The sequence below is a fragment of the Orbicella franksi genome, chromosome 2 (genome assembly GCF_964199315.1).
Source record: "Orbicella franksi chromosome 2, jaOrbFran1.1, whole genome shotgun sequence".
In the NCBI taxonomy this organism is placed as follows: domain Eukaryota; kingdom Metazoa; phylum Cnidaria; class Anthozoa; order Scleractinia; family Merulinidae; genus Orbicella; species Orbicella franksi.
In genome coordinates, this window is record NC_138146.1 from 3,561,096 (window position 1) to 3,578,417 (window position 17,322).

The 17,322-nt window shown below is 39.2% G+C and overlaps 2 protein-coding genes across 2 annotated transcripts; both read left to right on the forward strand.

The window, feature by feature from the left end:
* Window positions 1–444: 444 nt before the first annotated feature.
* On the forward strand, window positions 445–12,707 carry LOC145477455 (uncharacterized). Its single transcript, XM_081455531.1, has 2 exons — window positions 445–3,676; window positions 9,968–12,707. The coding sequence occupies exon 2, from the start codon at window positions 9,972–9,974 to the stop codon at window positions 11,415–11,417; it is 1,446 nt and encodes a 481-aa protein (XP_081311657.1). The 5' UTR covers window positions 445–3,676; window positions 9,968–9,971; the 3' UTR covers window positions 11,418–12,707.
* Window positions 12,708–13,727: 1,020 nt separating this feature from the next.
* Window positions 13,728–17,285, forward strand: LOC145477470 (uncharacterized). The gene is made up of 2 exons (XM_081455533.1): window positions 13,728–13,925; window positions 15,309–17,285. Exon 2 carries the CDS (start codon window positions 15,309–15,311, stop codon window positions 16,638–16,640), a length of 1,332 nt encoding a protein of 443 aa, XP_081311659.1. The 5' UTR covers window positions 13,728–13,925; the 3' UTR covers window positions 16,641–17,285.
* Window positions 17,286–17,322: the final 37 nt, after the last annotated feature.

A 17,322-nucleotide genomic window follows, 5' to 3' on the forward strand; every position in this document is an offset into this window, starting at 1 on the left:
TTTCTCTAAAAATGTACCACATAGGACCAAAATAAATTCCCCTCTCAACTCGTGAAGGGGTTTTGATAGTCAAGGCTTAATTAAGAATATGTACAATTTGTTCTAACATAAGTTCTTTGTATTAGTTGTCTCAAGTGAGGTACAAGGATTATCTTGGTTATGCAACTTTGTGATCCAGCTTAACTTCTATCCTGTTCAAACAGTCCCTGTAGTACAAGCCATATTGATAATGTTCATGCAAGGCTTGTTGTTTTGAGTCTCACTGCAGCCTTGACCCAACTTGCTATTAAACCTTCTCTGTGCACCACTCAAGTTTCTAAAGTAGGACACCAGATTTCCTTGCTGAAGCTTCCATGGATTTTTGCACCTGGCTAGTTCCTTATCTTTAACATGTAGTGCTGGATTCTACCATCAGGTGCTCTACCTGACACCCAGCTAGACAAAAAAAAAGAAATTAACAATTCAGATGACAGTCAGATGACCGAGTACAAATCATACAGTCAGACTGTCTGGGTATTACAAAGGTAACAGTCACACTCTGAAAACTCATTACTGTTCTACATTGTACTTAATCATCATTTCAAAACTAGCAGAAATGTCATTGGTGATAGGTGAATAAAGATGGTGAATTTAAATTAAACTTAACATTAAAAATTTGCCATTTTTATTCACTTATCACTACCCTTGATGACTTTGACAGTGCTGATCCTAGCAGTATGCAGGACGCCATACGTATGAACTCAGTTAAATGACCTTGCTCTCCATGAGTTCTCATAGCTCAGTGGATAGAGACTGCCTTGTGTTCAGCAGGTCATGGGTTTGATTCCTGTTAGGGACTCAGATTTTTTCTTTGTCCCATGCTCATATCATGTTGATCAATTCAACTTTCACAATGTCATTGGTGTTTGCTTAGGATTAGCTTAAGATTAACTAGGGGTAAGAGGTTATGGAGAGGCATAGAGTTATTTCTTCGTGAACCAATAACTAATCATAAACATTCCCATACAAACTAATATTTATTTACTTATTTATTTATTTATTTATTTATTTATTTTTTGCTGTTACTGCTATTACATAATACCCAGGAGTGTCTAATCAATTAAATTGATGATCAATGTCAATTGAAACCAATCAATACCTATCAATACCAATTAATCAATTGATATTGATAATCGATGGTCAATCGATGAAGAGGATCTGTATGACCTTTTATGGATTGTCATCGATTTCCAATGACAATCAATGGCCCAGTTGGTACCAATTGGTATGGATTGGCTTCAAATTTTGTCATGTTTTACAATCGACAAGTTTTTGGGAATAGCCACTCAATAGAGATCGTTAACAGATTTTTGTTGTAATAACTTAATGATAAAAAGGTTCTCATTTGCGCAGTTAAAATTCACAACATGCTTACAATTGTGATTGTCTATTGCACTTAAAACATTTCGCAGTTTCTTGTCCCATTCTCTCCTTCCAGCTTCGATCTTGCCAAGATCTTTAAATCTTTTCAAAATGGCACTGCGTAGTAGTGCCATTTTGATAAGAATGGGACAAGAAACTGCGAAATGCTTACAATTACTAAGAGCAAACACAAACTCATAAAAACAAGCAAAAACAAGCTCAGATTGAAGGTGGCTGAGCAGCCCATGTTCTCTAGTAACTTTTAACGCATTTCCACCTTCTCCCCTTTGCTACAAGCAGTAAACTGCCTACCAAGATTTACATGTACTTTGAAACAAAAAAGATAGTATCCTTCAATGAATGCGTTCACTGAGAGTTCTACTTCGGTTGAAATTACAAGAACAATTAAAGCCTGGTTACTGTGGTATATGCTTAGTGTTGAGACGCTCTGGAACTTGTACTGCCAATTATTAGCAATGGATGAACAGCTTTAGTGTAACTATATCGATTGATCATAATTGACCCATATCAATAGATACCAATTAACATTTTTTATCAATTGATCGATTGCTTTTCCGATCATCGATTTCCATCGATTGAACATCCCAAAACAATTTAAGAGTTGTTTAACACTACCACTGAGTACCACTTAACAACAGACATCTAGTGGGATGTAGAAGGCCTCAAGCTTAACTGCACGCAAACATTGTCAGTGATTCATGGTCACTACCCTTATGAACCTAAACAAATCTAACCAAACCGGTTAACCCGAGCACGGAACGTTGCACATAGACTCACACAAGTTAGCTCCCACGGAAATTGAGCGGGTACACGTACAGAAATTTCACCCTTTCCAAATGTAAAGGATAAAATTTTAATATAAAAGTAACTAGGACGACCTAAACACGACTATTCTTATCACAGATCTGAGTAAACTAAAGCAAATTCGATAGCTTAAATTAAGCTTCAGCTTAAATTATAGGAAGGATTTCGGAAGGATTTTAATGAGACATTTTTCCTCCATGCATTATTTTCTATTCTACTCTCGCCAGCCTGATGGCCAAAATACGTTAAATAATTGATCTTACCATTGGTAGGACTTCCTCCTTCTTTCCACAGCTTTTCCTTCTTGCTTGAAAGCAAAATATAACACCAAAATCGGATGCATAACTCCGTTTTCCACAACACGACACCAACAACCTTCGCCTGCTTTACCCTTACCTCTTTCCTAGTCTACCTCAGATCGAGGCGTTTTTGATGCATCATGGGAGAAGGAAGTGTCTGCGAGATTTGCCTGAGAAACGAAGCTTCAGGGGCAGACTAGTTTTAATAAGGACATCAAATTTCCAAGGGAAAACTACAGATAGTTCTGAGACTGGTTCTGAGACATAAACACTCTATTGTCTTTATTGCTAACCACCAATTTTACCGCCGCGCGTCAGTTCAAAAATCCTATTGAATTATTTTCAACATTTTTAGATGAAAGGAGTAAAAGCCAAATATACTCAAATACAACAAATTGCGTCTTTCCATTATTTTTTTCTATAGTGGCCCGCTTGTTTACAGAAAAAAGAATTTCAGGGACGAGTGCTATCCATGCGGGTATTTCCCTCGGACGGGCACTATGGGCAGATAGTGTCTCTCCGCCAATGAACACACGAGCGTCACTGTGGTGAACTATAACGCATGGTAGTTGACGAGGGCGCAGCCAAATTTCCGAGTTACCTTTTGCCTCTGAGTCAAAACGAGTTCCCGTGCAAAACCATTCCTATGAAAATGAGTTCCGCCTACAGGTTCATTTTTACGCAAATCAAACTTATTTTCATATGAAAGGTTTTGCACGCGCGCACGATCCCGAGGACTGGTTTTGACACAGACGGCACGAGGTAACTCGGAAATGGCCTATTGACTGCAATGAGCGAATAATTTAATGATCAAATAATCTCATTGTTTGAGTATAAATCTATTAATCGTTCACAAACTTTATCAAAATCCCAAAAATCCTCTTCTCACACACTTCAAAAACGCATAGAGGTGGCTGCCAGTTTGTTAACAAGTGCACACTACTGGGCTACTCAATATTTACAACAGAATAGATAATGAGGTATGAATTTTTCATCCGCTTAAAAACCGCAATTAATTACGTCATGCCAAGCCCACGTGAAAGTGAAAGCACTTCCACGCTAGCTTGCAGATAAACCGAACAATCGAATTGCTTAGGCATTGCATTCCGTCCTATTTGGCAAAAGAACAGAATATCTGAAGAAACTGAACGGTGAGTAAACGACTTCTGAAATTTCATTCTATTCCAGTCCATGTGTTACGATGTATGTTTGCATACAAATAATACTGACCTTGTTCAAAGAAGACATTATATGCTTGCTAAAAAGCTCAAAACTTCAGAACTTTTTAGGGCCGTTAAATTCAACGTATCAGCCTCAACCGCTAGTGTAATATGAGAAGGCGGCAACGCCTTAGAAGATTTTGTACATATTTGAAAGTAAATCTATTTGTTTTAATGTCGCATTGATTGCATTTCAATACTCTTTTAAACTGCCGATTTAATTGCATTTAATATATACATGTACATTAGTTGTTATGTACTGTAAAACTGCATTTTTTTGTATTTTAATATCTAGAAGTAATGTACTGTACACGACCCCAGAAGCTTTTCAAATTTCATACAAATCGTGTATAAATATAGGCGACCTACCTACCTACCTATGTGCATGTATGCTGAACGAACTTGGACTGTGGCAAATCTCTTCGGAAGGTCTAGTTTCGCCTGCAACCTTCAGATGTGGTTGTCACGAAACTCCGGAGTCTTATTAATAATATTGTCTTATACTTTCGTAACATGACAAAATGCATATGAGTTCTTTTCGTTTTAACTTCCAAGGGTTAAAAACGAATAGGCTATGGTCGTCGAATGGAACTGACAAGTGTGTAGGAAGATTAAATAGCGTCAGTAAATGACACTACAATTTTCTGCAACGTCAGCAAGTATGTATATAATCAGAAGATAAAAAACTGTGTTATGATGCACAAAGATCCTTTTTGAGAGTGTGAAAGAATACCGTGCAGGAGCGCACGTTCTTGATCAATCTACAGTGTAATGGTTTCGTTCTTCCGCCCGCCTAGCTGTACCCAGTCTAATATTGGAATGCGGCAGCGCCTATCAATAACCTTAGGGGAACTCATTCATTTAGCGCAGCTGTACACTATATAGATTTCCTTGAGTATTTCAACTAACGATAGTATAGTGATCGAAATTTTTGTATTTAAAATTGCTCCTTGTATCTACGACATGATGTTTCTTGTTTGGAAACAGTCTGTTATAATATAGAGTTTATGTTCGCGGACATAAATATGCTTTGGGCCCGACTCAGACTCATTTTAATCCGAGCCGCTAGGCGAGGGTTAAAATGAGCTCTGAGAAGCCAAAGAACATAAACTATCTTACCATTATTATCATTTCAGAGGGCATTGAGAAAATAATAACTGAAAAAATGACAACGAAACAGTCTGAATAATTGAATGGCTTTTATTTTCCGTCAACGAAAATACAAAATACATCAAGCGTAGCTTCTTGTTATTCGAGTTTTCAAAAATTGTGGAAGACACGAAAGGAAACTTCGATAAAGCTTATTTTAAAGTGTTGAAATTAACTGTACAATTGCTAAACTGACAGTTTGACATAATTGGCTGAACTGAGTCGGTTTGACTTGAAGCCGCAAAACTTTACATTCACTTCGCCACCGGCCATGGAGCTACTAAAGGCGGTATTTACTCGAACATTGTAATGGCTTCTCGATTTTGGCTGGCTGCTTAGATCGTATGATTGTTTTATTCTCACTTTTCATTGGTTTACAAAATGCGCCACAATGCCCGACAAAGTGATAATAATTGTTATTAACAGTCTAGCCTACATTAAGATTTCATGATCTCCGCATCAAACAGTTAAACTCCAGGCCATCAAGTGGCCAAGCTTTCTGAGATGTACTCACAATTTCCGTGATCATTCCTTCCAGCTTATCTGAAAAAGAGTCAAACATTCTGACTGAAAGTGGCAGAAATGCTAAATGAAATTAGAGTAAATTCATATTTGTCTCCATTTTATACGTAACCATGAGTATTAATTCTTTTATGTCCGTTTTTTTTTTTTCGTGAGTTAGACCACAGTTAGCCTGCGACTCGCAGGCAGCATGTCTGATTTCACTTTTACTGGGTGAAAAAGCTCTGTTTAAGGATCGACAACAATTCAACAACAATTTATTGGTATTCCCATATAAATGGTGTTACCTAAATACATAATCGTTAAATAAAAATTCAAAAACGAAACAAATTACAACAGCAACCAGAAAGAAAAATAAACATAGTTAGTTACAAGATTCTTCATTTTAAGTTCTAGGGTTACAAAGTTCTCTTATTTGTAGTGCTTCATAAGTAAAGTAACCTAGTTTTTTACAAATAAAAGTGTCAGCATTGTTAAATAGAAATATTGTTTTCTCTGTGTTATTAAAGGAATCAAATTTTGGATATTTCTTGATGATGTCATTTGTGACTTGTTGTCTAATATTATTGTATCGTTCACAATGATATTAGACCGTGATATTAGACCGTGATACCGCACTTATTTTCTGATGCAACAGTGCATATATATTTTAGTTGTAAATGACGTCATTGCTAACTTGTTAGAGTTTACTTTGGAATTTTGTAAAACGTGCACTACAACACAATGATCTTTGTTTAATTAAATGTTAAATGTTTAATGCTTATAGTAGTCGATGCATTTAGCTACAACTAGCTAGTTTTCAAGCATGCCACTTAAACTGAAAGAAACAATTGTTGGACTTCTTTTTGACCTACTGCTAAAACACAATTTACAGATCGAATAATGCTCAGTTTTCATTGACATTCCACTTCCTGCCATTTGGAGAAACGTGCAGTTGCAATGGAATATCAGAATTGCCTTATCATAGCACGTGCTAGTGAGATATTCACTGACCTACAGCTACGTTCTACATTAAAAAGGTACTTCAAAAAATTGTAATTCAAAACAAGTTGCACTAGCTGTCTCCAGGCAAAAACAGACAGAAACTGCGTGTCGTGCCTAAACCTCGAGTGGAATTATCGTAAACGAGCGTTCTAATAAGCTTTCTCCGTGCTGTCTCAAACAAGACATGAGTTTCCAATACATACGTACATGCAGTTGAGACCTATCGTATTCGCGTAGCTTTTTCTCACTCCTGAAAACTTTATCAAATTTTAAAGGGCCAATATATGACGGCGGTGATTTTACTTCACGATCCGTATCATGCGTATCAGTCAATCGAAGGTTTCATGTATTTGCAGGTCTGAAGTGTTTTTTCAGTTTCTGAAACGCAATATCATAGAACCAATATTAGCGCAGCTTGAAGGTGATCTTTACTTTTTGGTTTACTGCATATTCCAATGCCGTAGTTTTCCAGCGACGCTTTTCGTTTAGCATATTTAATATTCCTTTAATTTTTTTCCTCGATCTCAGAGACTGAATCATACTACCTATCTGACTGTGTTCTGCCGCACTTTGTAATAATCGTCACACTTTGTAACACTGATCGCACTTTGTAATAAAATTGTCGCACTTTGTAATAAAATTGTCGCACTTTGTAATACATGTCACACATTGTAATAAAAGGCTGTCGTATTTTGTGATAAGAGACTGTCGCACTTTGTAGTAACTGCTGTCGCACTTTGTAATAAAGTTCGCTGAGATCATGAGCTTCGGGGAAATAGAAAGTATATCGTAAGTATGTTTCTGTCTGCAATGCTTCAAACATAGGCGTATGGGCCTGGGGGGGGGGGGGGGCGGGGAAGGGGATTTGCAGCCCCTCTCCCCCGGTTTCAGAAATTTTTGACATTTTTCGGGCAAAACGCTGATGGTTCGGGCAAAAGTACTCGGGAGAAATCATTCTGAAAGGTTGCCAAGGCCAGGCTTGTAGGCTACTTTCTGTGACGTTTGCCTTGATAAAAGGATCCAGGTATTCTGTTTTGGAAAAGCCATATATCGTTTAAATCTGTATCGTGGAAAATTATTTCCATCACAAAAACAATAACAAAAGAATCAAAGCAAACCATAGTTAATAGAGGGAAATGGTTATGAAATCCGACAAATTTCTTTGTTTTAGGTTTTTGTTCCCTTTTTTGGCCTTGACCGTGCATAAAACACAGTAGTTGTTTACTTCGTACTGAGGAACCAACCAATATAGAGAAACGTTTTGGTTACGTAATTCATGTATAGTGTATGAACGAAAAACAAATGATTGTACACGGTCTTGAACCTCCCAACATAAATCTTGGCATCTTTGTTTGCTCCTTTGATATTTGCCGGGCTTCATAACCAGTTTCCCTCTAAAAACTTTGAGCAAACGATCGAAGACCAAGACTTTTGTTTTTGTGGTGGCTCTGAAAAGAGCCATTTTGAATGGCTCCACAAAGGGCCATTTAAAAATTTTCTTGAACTTTTCGTACGAATTAACAACCAATTCGGTGTCCGGTCGTTTCGAAACAAAAAGTCGTTTCGATATAAAAATTTAAGATACCCGGCAGCTTGAAATTATTATAGAATTTCCCCGTTTAGAATTGCCAAACGATACTAAATGTTTTTGTTTTGTAGTGGACGATGGCTCGTCTGACTTCCTTCAAATCGGGCTCGTTTCAGAGAAGAATCTTCAGGGTATTCAGCCAGCGGAAAAAGCTCCGAGACCTCCAGACGAACATGATTTTTCTCCGACAGCAAGCCATTAACTGTTTCTTTTATAAGTTTCTGATTTTCTAGGCTGTCTATCGAGGTCATAGACTGATGCGAGGTTTCAAAATAACTATTTCTGGAATGATAACAGTTTCATTAGACGTGAGAATTGTGAACGTTTTTGTTTTTACTGCGATTTGAGTGCGTTTGAACAACACTCACGCTTTCGGGCATTGTGTAATTTTCTTCGGGCAATAAGGTCACCGCCCCCGCAAGTCCGAAGGTGTCCGTACGCCTATGGCTGCAAGCAATTAAAAGGTCAAATTTCTTTTATTTCAGTGAATCGATACTGGATAACAGTTCCATATCTCGGAATAGTCTCATCTGCTTTTTTCTTTCTTTTTATGGTTACACTGAATCAATTTACGTGGTAACGAAAATTAATTATTACAGTCAAGCAAGAGAAAATGAGACACTTCCTCCCTTTGACAGCTACAAATCAATGTCACTCATAAGATACGAAATTGAAAATGAGAGTTGCCACTTCCACGATACTTTGTTCTCTAGAAAACCCTTTTTTATAAGGAATCTGAGGTTGAAATTTCCCCAAAAATTTAAAAGGATGCATTGCCTGAAATGAGTAGTCCAGCACCTCTTCCAGACCTGTATTTTCATTGGTTCTGGTAACCTGTAGCTTCTATTGTTTCTTCTTTTGGATTATTTATGTATTGTTTCGTGAGCCAATAACAACACGGTGCTTGGACAACTACAGGCCTGGCGGCCCCCTGAAATAAGAAAATTCTTAGGCAAATTCTACATGTTCTTATCAGAAAATGAGTGTAGCCTGCGAATACAATCGCCATCCATCGATCGTTAAACAGAACTTCGTTCAAGCCATTCTCCCCTTGTAAACTTAAGCGGGATGTATTACCTATCTTCGAGTGCTCACATCGTTAAGGATTACCCACAAACTTTCTAAATTTAAAGAATTATTCAAGCGGACTTCATAAGAAAGTGCGACGGTAATTATTACAAAGTTCGGCAGTCTCTTATTACAAAATGCGACAGCTTTTTTATTACAAAGTGCGACTAGTGTTATTACAAAGTGAAACAGCTATTAAAAATTGCGGCAATTTTATTACAAAGTGCGAGAGGTCTTACAAAGTGTGTCGATTACTACAAAGTGCGACAGAACAACGTCCACATTAGGAAACGATAGTACTAACATGATCGGACTGACAACATCTCAGTCCGTAATGATTATTATTAGCTGGAAGGACATAACATTTAAGGACTTACATTATTTTACTTTTTTAGTGTTAACAAGAAAGCTTTGGATGTTACAATGTTAATCTTTCTAGATTTTAACCCCATTCACGGCTCTTGAAAAGGGGGCAAGCTTCTACTAAAATCGCATGCGACGTCTAGCCGTATGTAACCGCAACAGAAAATGAAATGCGTTTTCTTTGAAAAGCAAATGTAGCTTTTTTCAACTTTTTTGATTTCCATCTCTCACATTTCTTAGCTGTAGTATTCATAGCTCCTATGAAATGAAATGAATGAAATGGTTAAAAGAACTTCAAAATGATTTCGATTTTTCTTCAGCCGAAAACAGAAACAGTTGACATCCAAATACCCTAAATTTTTCGAAAAAAAGAAATAAACTGAAAGGGTGGCATCTACCCGCCTCCTCTGCCCCTCTTTATGGACCAGAGCAAGCTGAGAGCTTCGAACACTCGAACAACTTCTGGATTTGGTAACCATAGGTTCTCGGTGACCGGACGTTACGTACGACTCCTTCTTAATTTGTTTTATGTTGACTTTTTTTCACAGAGAAATGTGGCCAGTACTTGTCCTGTTGTTCTTCCCACAGCAGGCATGGACCCAGAGCTGTAATTCATACTTTGGTCCTTCGGGAACTACGGCTTGCGTCCAGATATCTTCTTACAATAACCAATATCAGTGGGCAACCTGCCTTACCGATAGCTACATTTTACAGAAGAGCTTTCAAAGACACACCTGTATCAGTCCGTTTGCCATTTATTGCTGGTACCAGTGCATGTTGGAAGTACATGACAAGGAATCCGGTCCGGTGACCAGCGACTGCTCTTGTTCGCCAAGCTCATTACCAAACCCAACGCTGTCACCCACCACATCTCTGCCTTCCTTTTGCTACAGTCCTTCTGGAACCAGTTGCCAGTGGTATGGCAGCTGTCTGGAAAGGAAGTACCCTTGCAGAGGTACAGCCAATGCTGACCCACTGAGGTATGCCGAAGAGATTTGCTGGTTGTATAACAAGCGTAAAAGCATTTTCAGTTCCGACGGCAGGAAGTGGGTAGATGGTGTTCGTAAATGCCTCCAGGTCGAATTAGTCCCGTTGCTGCGTCCATGGAACAAACCAACGTGCCAAGAGATTGGAAAAACAGCGTTTGAATCTCAAGTGTCTTGCTACATGAAACCAGACGAAGGCGTACCATCCATTTGTGACCTAGACTGCAAAGAATACTTCAAGATCTTCTGGGTCATAAAAGGGTATGTCTTCAACGTGGAAACAAATGGGGAATCTCTCAGTGGACTGTGGAACATTGACGACAAATGTGGTTCAAACAGTTCTCGCAATTGCTTTGAAGAAGGAGAGCAAGCACTGATCAAAATCACCAAACTAACCTTCCAGAAGTTCAATCGACGAGGTAAACGTTCATCTGATTCCACCCCAGACGAGACCGCTCGACGCAAGTTTGCAGACGGAGTCGCTTCAGCCATTGCAAGAGAATTAAAGTGGGACACCTTCTCTATGGACTGGTTTGCCTACCCAAGCGATGCTAAAAATACGAGCGATCCGACCAGTTTAGAGATGGTGATGGTATTGGCAGATAAAAACGCGCTTGGCATCGTCATCTCCTTTAGCCCATCTGTTAACCTCACCCAATCTCTCCAACAGCTTTCCTCAGCCATAGAGGGAGGAACCCTTCCCTTGCAAGTCGATGAATACAATGTCTGGGTGAAATCCTTGGCTTCATGCACTGATAAGTCGTGTAATGACACCCAGACACTGGCCAATTCAGACAAACCACCAGTTTGGCCCGTCCCTACCACGTCCAAAGTTTCTGATGATGGTGGACCCGTGACTGGTGAGATCCTCATTACCAGGAGCCCATGGGCTCCTGTCATTACACGGAAGCCTGGTAAACGTAATGGTGGTGTAAGCATCTCCCCTTGGAACGTCGGGATGTATGGGATCACTGCCTTTGTGATGATGTTGACGAATAAACTTTTCTTTTAAATTAAACGTTGTCAAGTTGCAAGCCTGGATAGCATAACCATAAAATGCTGATTTTACATTAGTCAACCAAGTGAATGTAGCTACAGTCAGGTAGATATCGTTTCTGCTATTTTATCTTGGCCTTCAAAGTCCAATTCCCGTGGCCGACTATTCATCGGTGTACTCGTATGATTTCACGAGCTCGGTGCGAATATTAGTGGTAAAATGCCCCGATATATATTTGTGTAATCACATGTCAGGCTATTTTTCTCCTAGTTCTAAATAACCCAAAGCCTAGATTTTTGAAACGTTCGAAAAAGCTTTGATCCCAACCATTTTAAGCGCGACTCCGGAAACGAGATATTAGAGCAGATCGAAAATAAGAGGTCTGCACTGATGTCAAGTCATCTCACTAGCAGATCGATCTTAATCGACATACCGTCGCTTGCATCTAAGCGTGGACACCCGACGCCAAAACATGCTCTAATTGGGTGTCAAACGTGGCATGATTGCTAATCAAACATTTGAAGTTTAGCAGACCGTAACGCGAACTTTCGCGCTCTGAAAGACTCTGAAGTCTTGCTCCAGGCAATATTTCATGGTTATACTAGAAGTAAAACCACTCTCGCGAAAGGCGCATGCATATTGACACAGGTCAGGGTTAATTTCCCTGAAGAAGTCTTTAATGTCCAATCCTTCACCATTTCGTGCGCTGAACTTTGAGCGCGAAAGTTCGCGTTACGGTCTGCTAAACTTCAAATGTTTGATGACCAATCATGCCACGTTTGACACCCAATTAGAGCATGTTTTGGCGTCGGGTGTCCACGCTTAGATGCAAGCGACAGTATGTCGATTAAGATCGATCTGCTAGTGAGATGACTTGACATCAGTGCAGACCTCTTATTTTCGATCCACTCTAATATCTCGTTTCCGGAGTCGCGCTTAAAATGGTTGGGATCAAAGCTTTTTCAAACTTTTTCGAACTTTGAAACGAGGAATGGTGAAAACTCCCATGATGATAACAGTGAACCTTGTTTTGACTTTAAAGGACTTGATTTGGTTGAGCGAAAAACTTAAAATTCTTTCAATGTATTTTTTAGTTCATAAAAATTTTAAAACAGTTAATCATGTGGACTTAGGTGACTAAAGATTGAAACTACCAAGTAGAGTAACGCTATAAATGTTTCCGTAAAGTTTTCTTATTTTGAATTGTGTTACGATAAATACGACTTCAAGTAAGAAGGCTGCGTTTAATTTTACGTTAACTCCAGGCATTATAGAAGGTAACAAAAATAAATCATTCAGTAATTGCACTTCTTTGTCCTGTTTCTGTTCTTTTCTGAAATACTTTACTTAGACAACAGTAATTTGTTAGCTCGGCAAACTAACCGTGGAACGGATACACACAGAGAGTGGCTTGATAAAACACCAATAATTATATTATTGGATGATGTTTAGCATGATGGCTAGAATAATCAAGGCCGAGGTTTGTGTTATCTGTCGAAGCCAAAGTCTGAGGAGGATAACACAAACCAAGGCCTTGATAACACTGAATTCAATAATACTGTTTTATTATACATACTCCTGAGGGTGTTAACAGAAGAGAACGCGCACAATAACCTGTCACTGTACAGCACATGCACTTGTAAATAACGTTATGTTTAAGCTTGCAACTTGCATCAAGTAGAGTTTTCCTGACCACGCTTTAGTCTAAAACACTCACTGAAATACTCTTTAAAGCCGACAATGTCGATAAGACAGAGTTCTTGAAAAGCCCTTACGGGCACCAATGTTTAATTGCACATAGCTCATGCATGCAAGCTAAAATTATGTGAAAACGTCCGTTACCAAGGTCTAGCGTCACGGCAGCAAGTTGAAAAGCACGATGTGTTCCATACATATTTCATTGCCGTGGCTTGCTTATTGCACATTTATCCTCTTCTTGCTTTTCCTGAGCCGGAATGCTTTTAGTAATTGCCAAACACCCTTCCACCCTGAAAAATATGATGGCCAGCGCCTAAGATAGGATAATTAACTGTCGATTGTGACGAATCTGGACGACATAAAGCAGACATCGTGGATTTTACTTTTTTCGGGTAAAACTAGCGTAATTCCTTCCAGAATGATTTCGAAACAACGAAAAAAAAATTGCTTTATCTGCAAAACTAGATTAAGACAGGAACAATGATATATAAAGCTCAAAGAGTGCACTGTTTAACTTCGTCATGCAGGCTTTGGTTTTATGATTATTATCGGCGCTGTATTTATTCAAATCTCATCTAAGCTTTCCTGTTTCTCCAGATCGCAAGATATCTGATTGTAGATGCGGCAGTAAAACTACTCATTGCGCAGACTGAGGTAAACAATGGGCCAATATAGGTGAATTGAACGAAACAGGAAACAAAGATGAATTATAATTTATAAGAGTTGCATAAAAGTCGTCAACGTTTTTTTTGTTAGAAGTTCCGCTCAGCTTTCGAGCTCGTAGGTTATTCTATTGCTCTTCTGATAAATTTTCTAACCACCAAGGTAAGTACAACAAATATTACCTCTTCGTAATATCACTCATGTACTATAGCCGCGCTGTCTCGTACGTGGTTTACAGCAGGTTGGGCAAACATGGCCAAGGTACTAGGGATATGATATAACTGGCTCATCAAGCATCGTCTTGAATGGCTGTGGAGACTTCAAGGACATAATTTTATAAAATCTGGATGAATTGAGCGAAACACTTCGCACATATGAGACAGTAAAAGCGAGGCTGCGGTCAACTGACGAGAGACAAATCAAATTTACATGCACAGTAAGAACAGCACGTCACATAATTGAGTCTATATAAAAGCTGAACTCAGATTGTAGGTGTTTTAGCAGCACGAAACTTCCCTTATGCCAGTGAGCTCATGATTGAAAATGAATTCAGTACAATTTTAATATTTCAGTCATTGATGTTTACAAGTTAGAAAAGGTTAACTGGGCATGTTTATTTATATGCCTTACCTTATTGCCGCCAGCAACATGACAGTGCAAAAGTATTATATGTCAATTTGCATTTCCGTAAAAAAAGTGAAAGTAATTTTACCAACGACTCATCACGTGTTATTAGGAATTCAAATCGGCAAATAGTAAAAGTTATTGAAGAAAAACACGAATAAAGTCAACAAACTAAGTGTTCACAAATCGGTCTTCAGTATAATCTGAGACTGAAAGCCGATTCGAACTGTAATTGAAGTCCTTTCACTTGAATTATGGAATCTTGGATAGCGTGACACAACAGCTATGTAAAAAGACTGAGGCGTTCTTCCAGAGAAAGCATTGCCGAGGTCATGCAACCGGCCTTACACGTCTTAATATTTTATATTCAAGATTGCAAGTATATCAACGGATTATTTTTCCGCGATTTTGTTTTGGCATGGTTACTTTGTTTTGAGAAACGGCAGAGGGAAGAGGTGTTATGGAAATATTGAATAACTAGGCATCTTTCTTTCGGTTGAAAGTGTCAAGCCTACGCCACAAGGCCAGCCGAATGTTGTTGGAAGTGTACGTTCACTGGAATTTTGAGTATTTATGTCTTGCGGAGTACATCTGCAAGGCTTTGCTTTTGAAGTATTTGTTTTTCCGTGTTTTTCCATTATTCACGAGATCTTTTTCTGTAGATTTTCTTTCTGATGTCTTTGAGTTTTATAAAATCGTTTTAAACTTTACCACGGACTTAAGTGTCGTGTGTGCATACGACTGAAGAAACAGAAAATGTACAAAATCGCTTCTCTCATATCATTTCTCATTAAGCAACTATCTTTCTTTCTGTAGGCTGTTTGAGTCTTTGTTGCCTCAACTCAAATAGCTGCATACATATGTACTACCTCGTGTTCTTATGTACTATTTTATTTTTAATTGTAATCTCCCACGTTGCAGATGAGGTCCAAATTTGTTCTGTTTTTTGCCCTTGTACACGGCGTTTGGTCCCAGCAATGCAACCCATTCAGAGGCCCTTCAGGAACCACTTCTTGCGTCCAGTTGCAGGCCTACAACAACCAGTATCAGTGGGTTATTTGCCTCACTAATAGTTCCATTCACGAACAAAGTGGCGACAGACACCATTGTGGAAACCCCTCAAGCGAATATTGTTGGTACCAGTGCATGCTCTTGGTGTACAGCATAGGAAGTGGCTCAGTGTCCAGGGACTGCTCCTGCACACCTGGAAGTACAGCTGCTAGACATCTGCCGCAATCATGTTACAGTTCACCTCGTGATCCTTGTGACTGGTATCGTGATTGTTTGGTAAGGCTGTATCACTGTGAAGCAGCAACTAACGCTTATGCAATTGATTATGCTGAGAGGTTTTGCAGGGTGTACGACGAGCAAAAAGCGTTACTCAGTCCTGCTGCGCAGAAATGGGTATACGACGTTCGAAAGTGTCTTCAAGCCACTCTAGAACCATTAGTGCTTCCCTGGGCCAGCCCCACGTGTCACGAAATACGACAGAAAGCGCTGGCTTCTCAAACTACATGCTACTTGACTCCTGTCAAAGATGCCATGCTCACTGTTTTCTCGATTTGCAGCCTTGATTGCTCGGACTATTTCAAGATCTTCTGGAGCATCAAACGATCCTTCCGTAAGCTGGACACAGCTTGGGAATCCCTTAAAGGCCTGTGGAACACAGAAAAAACATGCGGTGTGGACAGTCAGATTAGCAGCTGCAGCTTCAAAGAAGGCACAAAAGAGCTAATCAAAATCACAAGACTTGTAGTTCAAAAATTCAACCAAGGAGAAAGGCGTTTAACTGATTCTCTTCCTGAGGCTGATCTCCAAAGTCGGTTTGTAGATGGAATCGGCCAAGCCATTGCAAATACCTTGAAGTGGAAAACAGATGTGATGGAATGGCTTGCCTACAGCGGAAATATGAATGATGCTTCTGATAACCTTGATGTTTTGTTAGTCTTGGCAGACATGAAAGCTCTGGGTATTGTAACTACGTCTATAACGTCCGTTAACTTAGACCAGACCATCCAAGAGTTTGCCTCAGAAGTAGAAAACGGATCACTTCCTTTGCAGGTGGATGGTTACAATGTTTGGGTCAAGTCTTTGGCTTTGTGCTCTGATAAATCATGTCACCAGGCCCAGACACTGGCAATTTCAGACAAGCCTCCAAAATGGAATAGTGTTACGATAATCTCTCACGGTGGCCATGTTGGACTGGTTGGTGCCATTGCTGTCTTGATCATGTGCGAAGCCAGTATTTTCTGATGCACTGAGAAGTACATACATTAGATAGTTATAGCATGGTCTATACGATTCTGACTTATCACTGCAATACTTTTAAAATCCGTAGCGTATTTTTTGTAGCTATTGCATTGGACGTTTCCAAGGAAACAACCTCGTTGAAGTGAGAGGTTACAGAAATGCTAAAACCTACCCTCATGTAGTTAAAAAAAGGATAGTGTTAGTAAAGTGCAACTAACCGTGATAAACGCACAGGTAAACAAAATAAATAAATTAATAAATTACAGGCGGCCCAGACGTTAAATACGATTAATACGTGACGTTATGCTGTTGGCGATTGCGTTACAATTTTAGCCGTTTATAACTGAGACAATGTAAGACAATGCGTCGAAAATTGCTCTCAATTTAATGCTACGTGTAGAAAATAATTTAAATAAAAATGGATTACCTTATGTTGCTATTGCAGAAAGTATAACTCCCAAACTCTGGCCTCAGAGTACAGGAAGTGCAGCACACGCGCGGGTGGCTTTCCCTGGTCTCTATTCCATTATTACTGTAATTGCGTGCTGGAAACCCTTATAGCTATTACATGGCACGTAGACCTCAAACCGTCAACTAATTGGACGAAATTACGCACCAAGTCAGTCTGTAATGAAAAGGTCAGCATATTATTTAGGATTTCATTGCACACTGCAGTTTCATATCG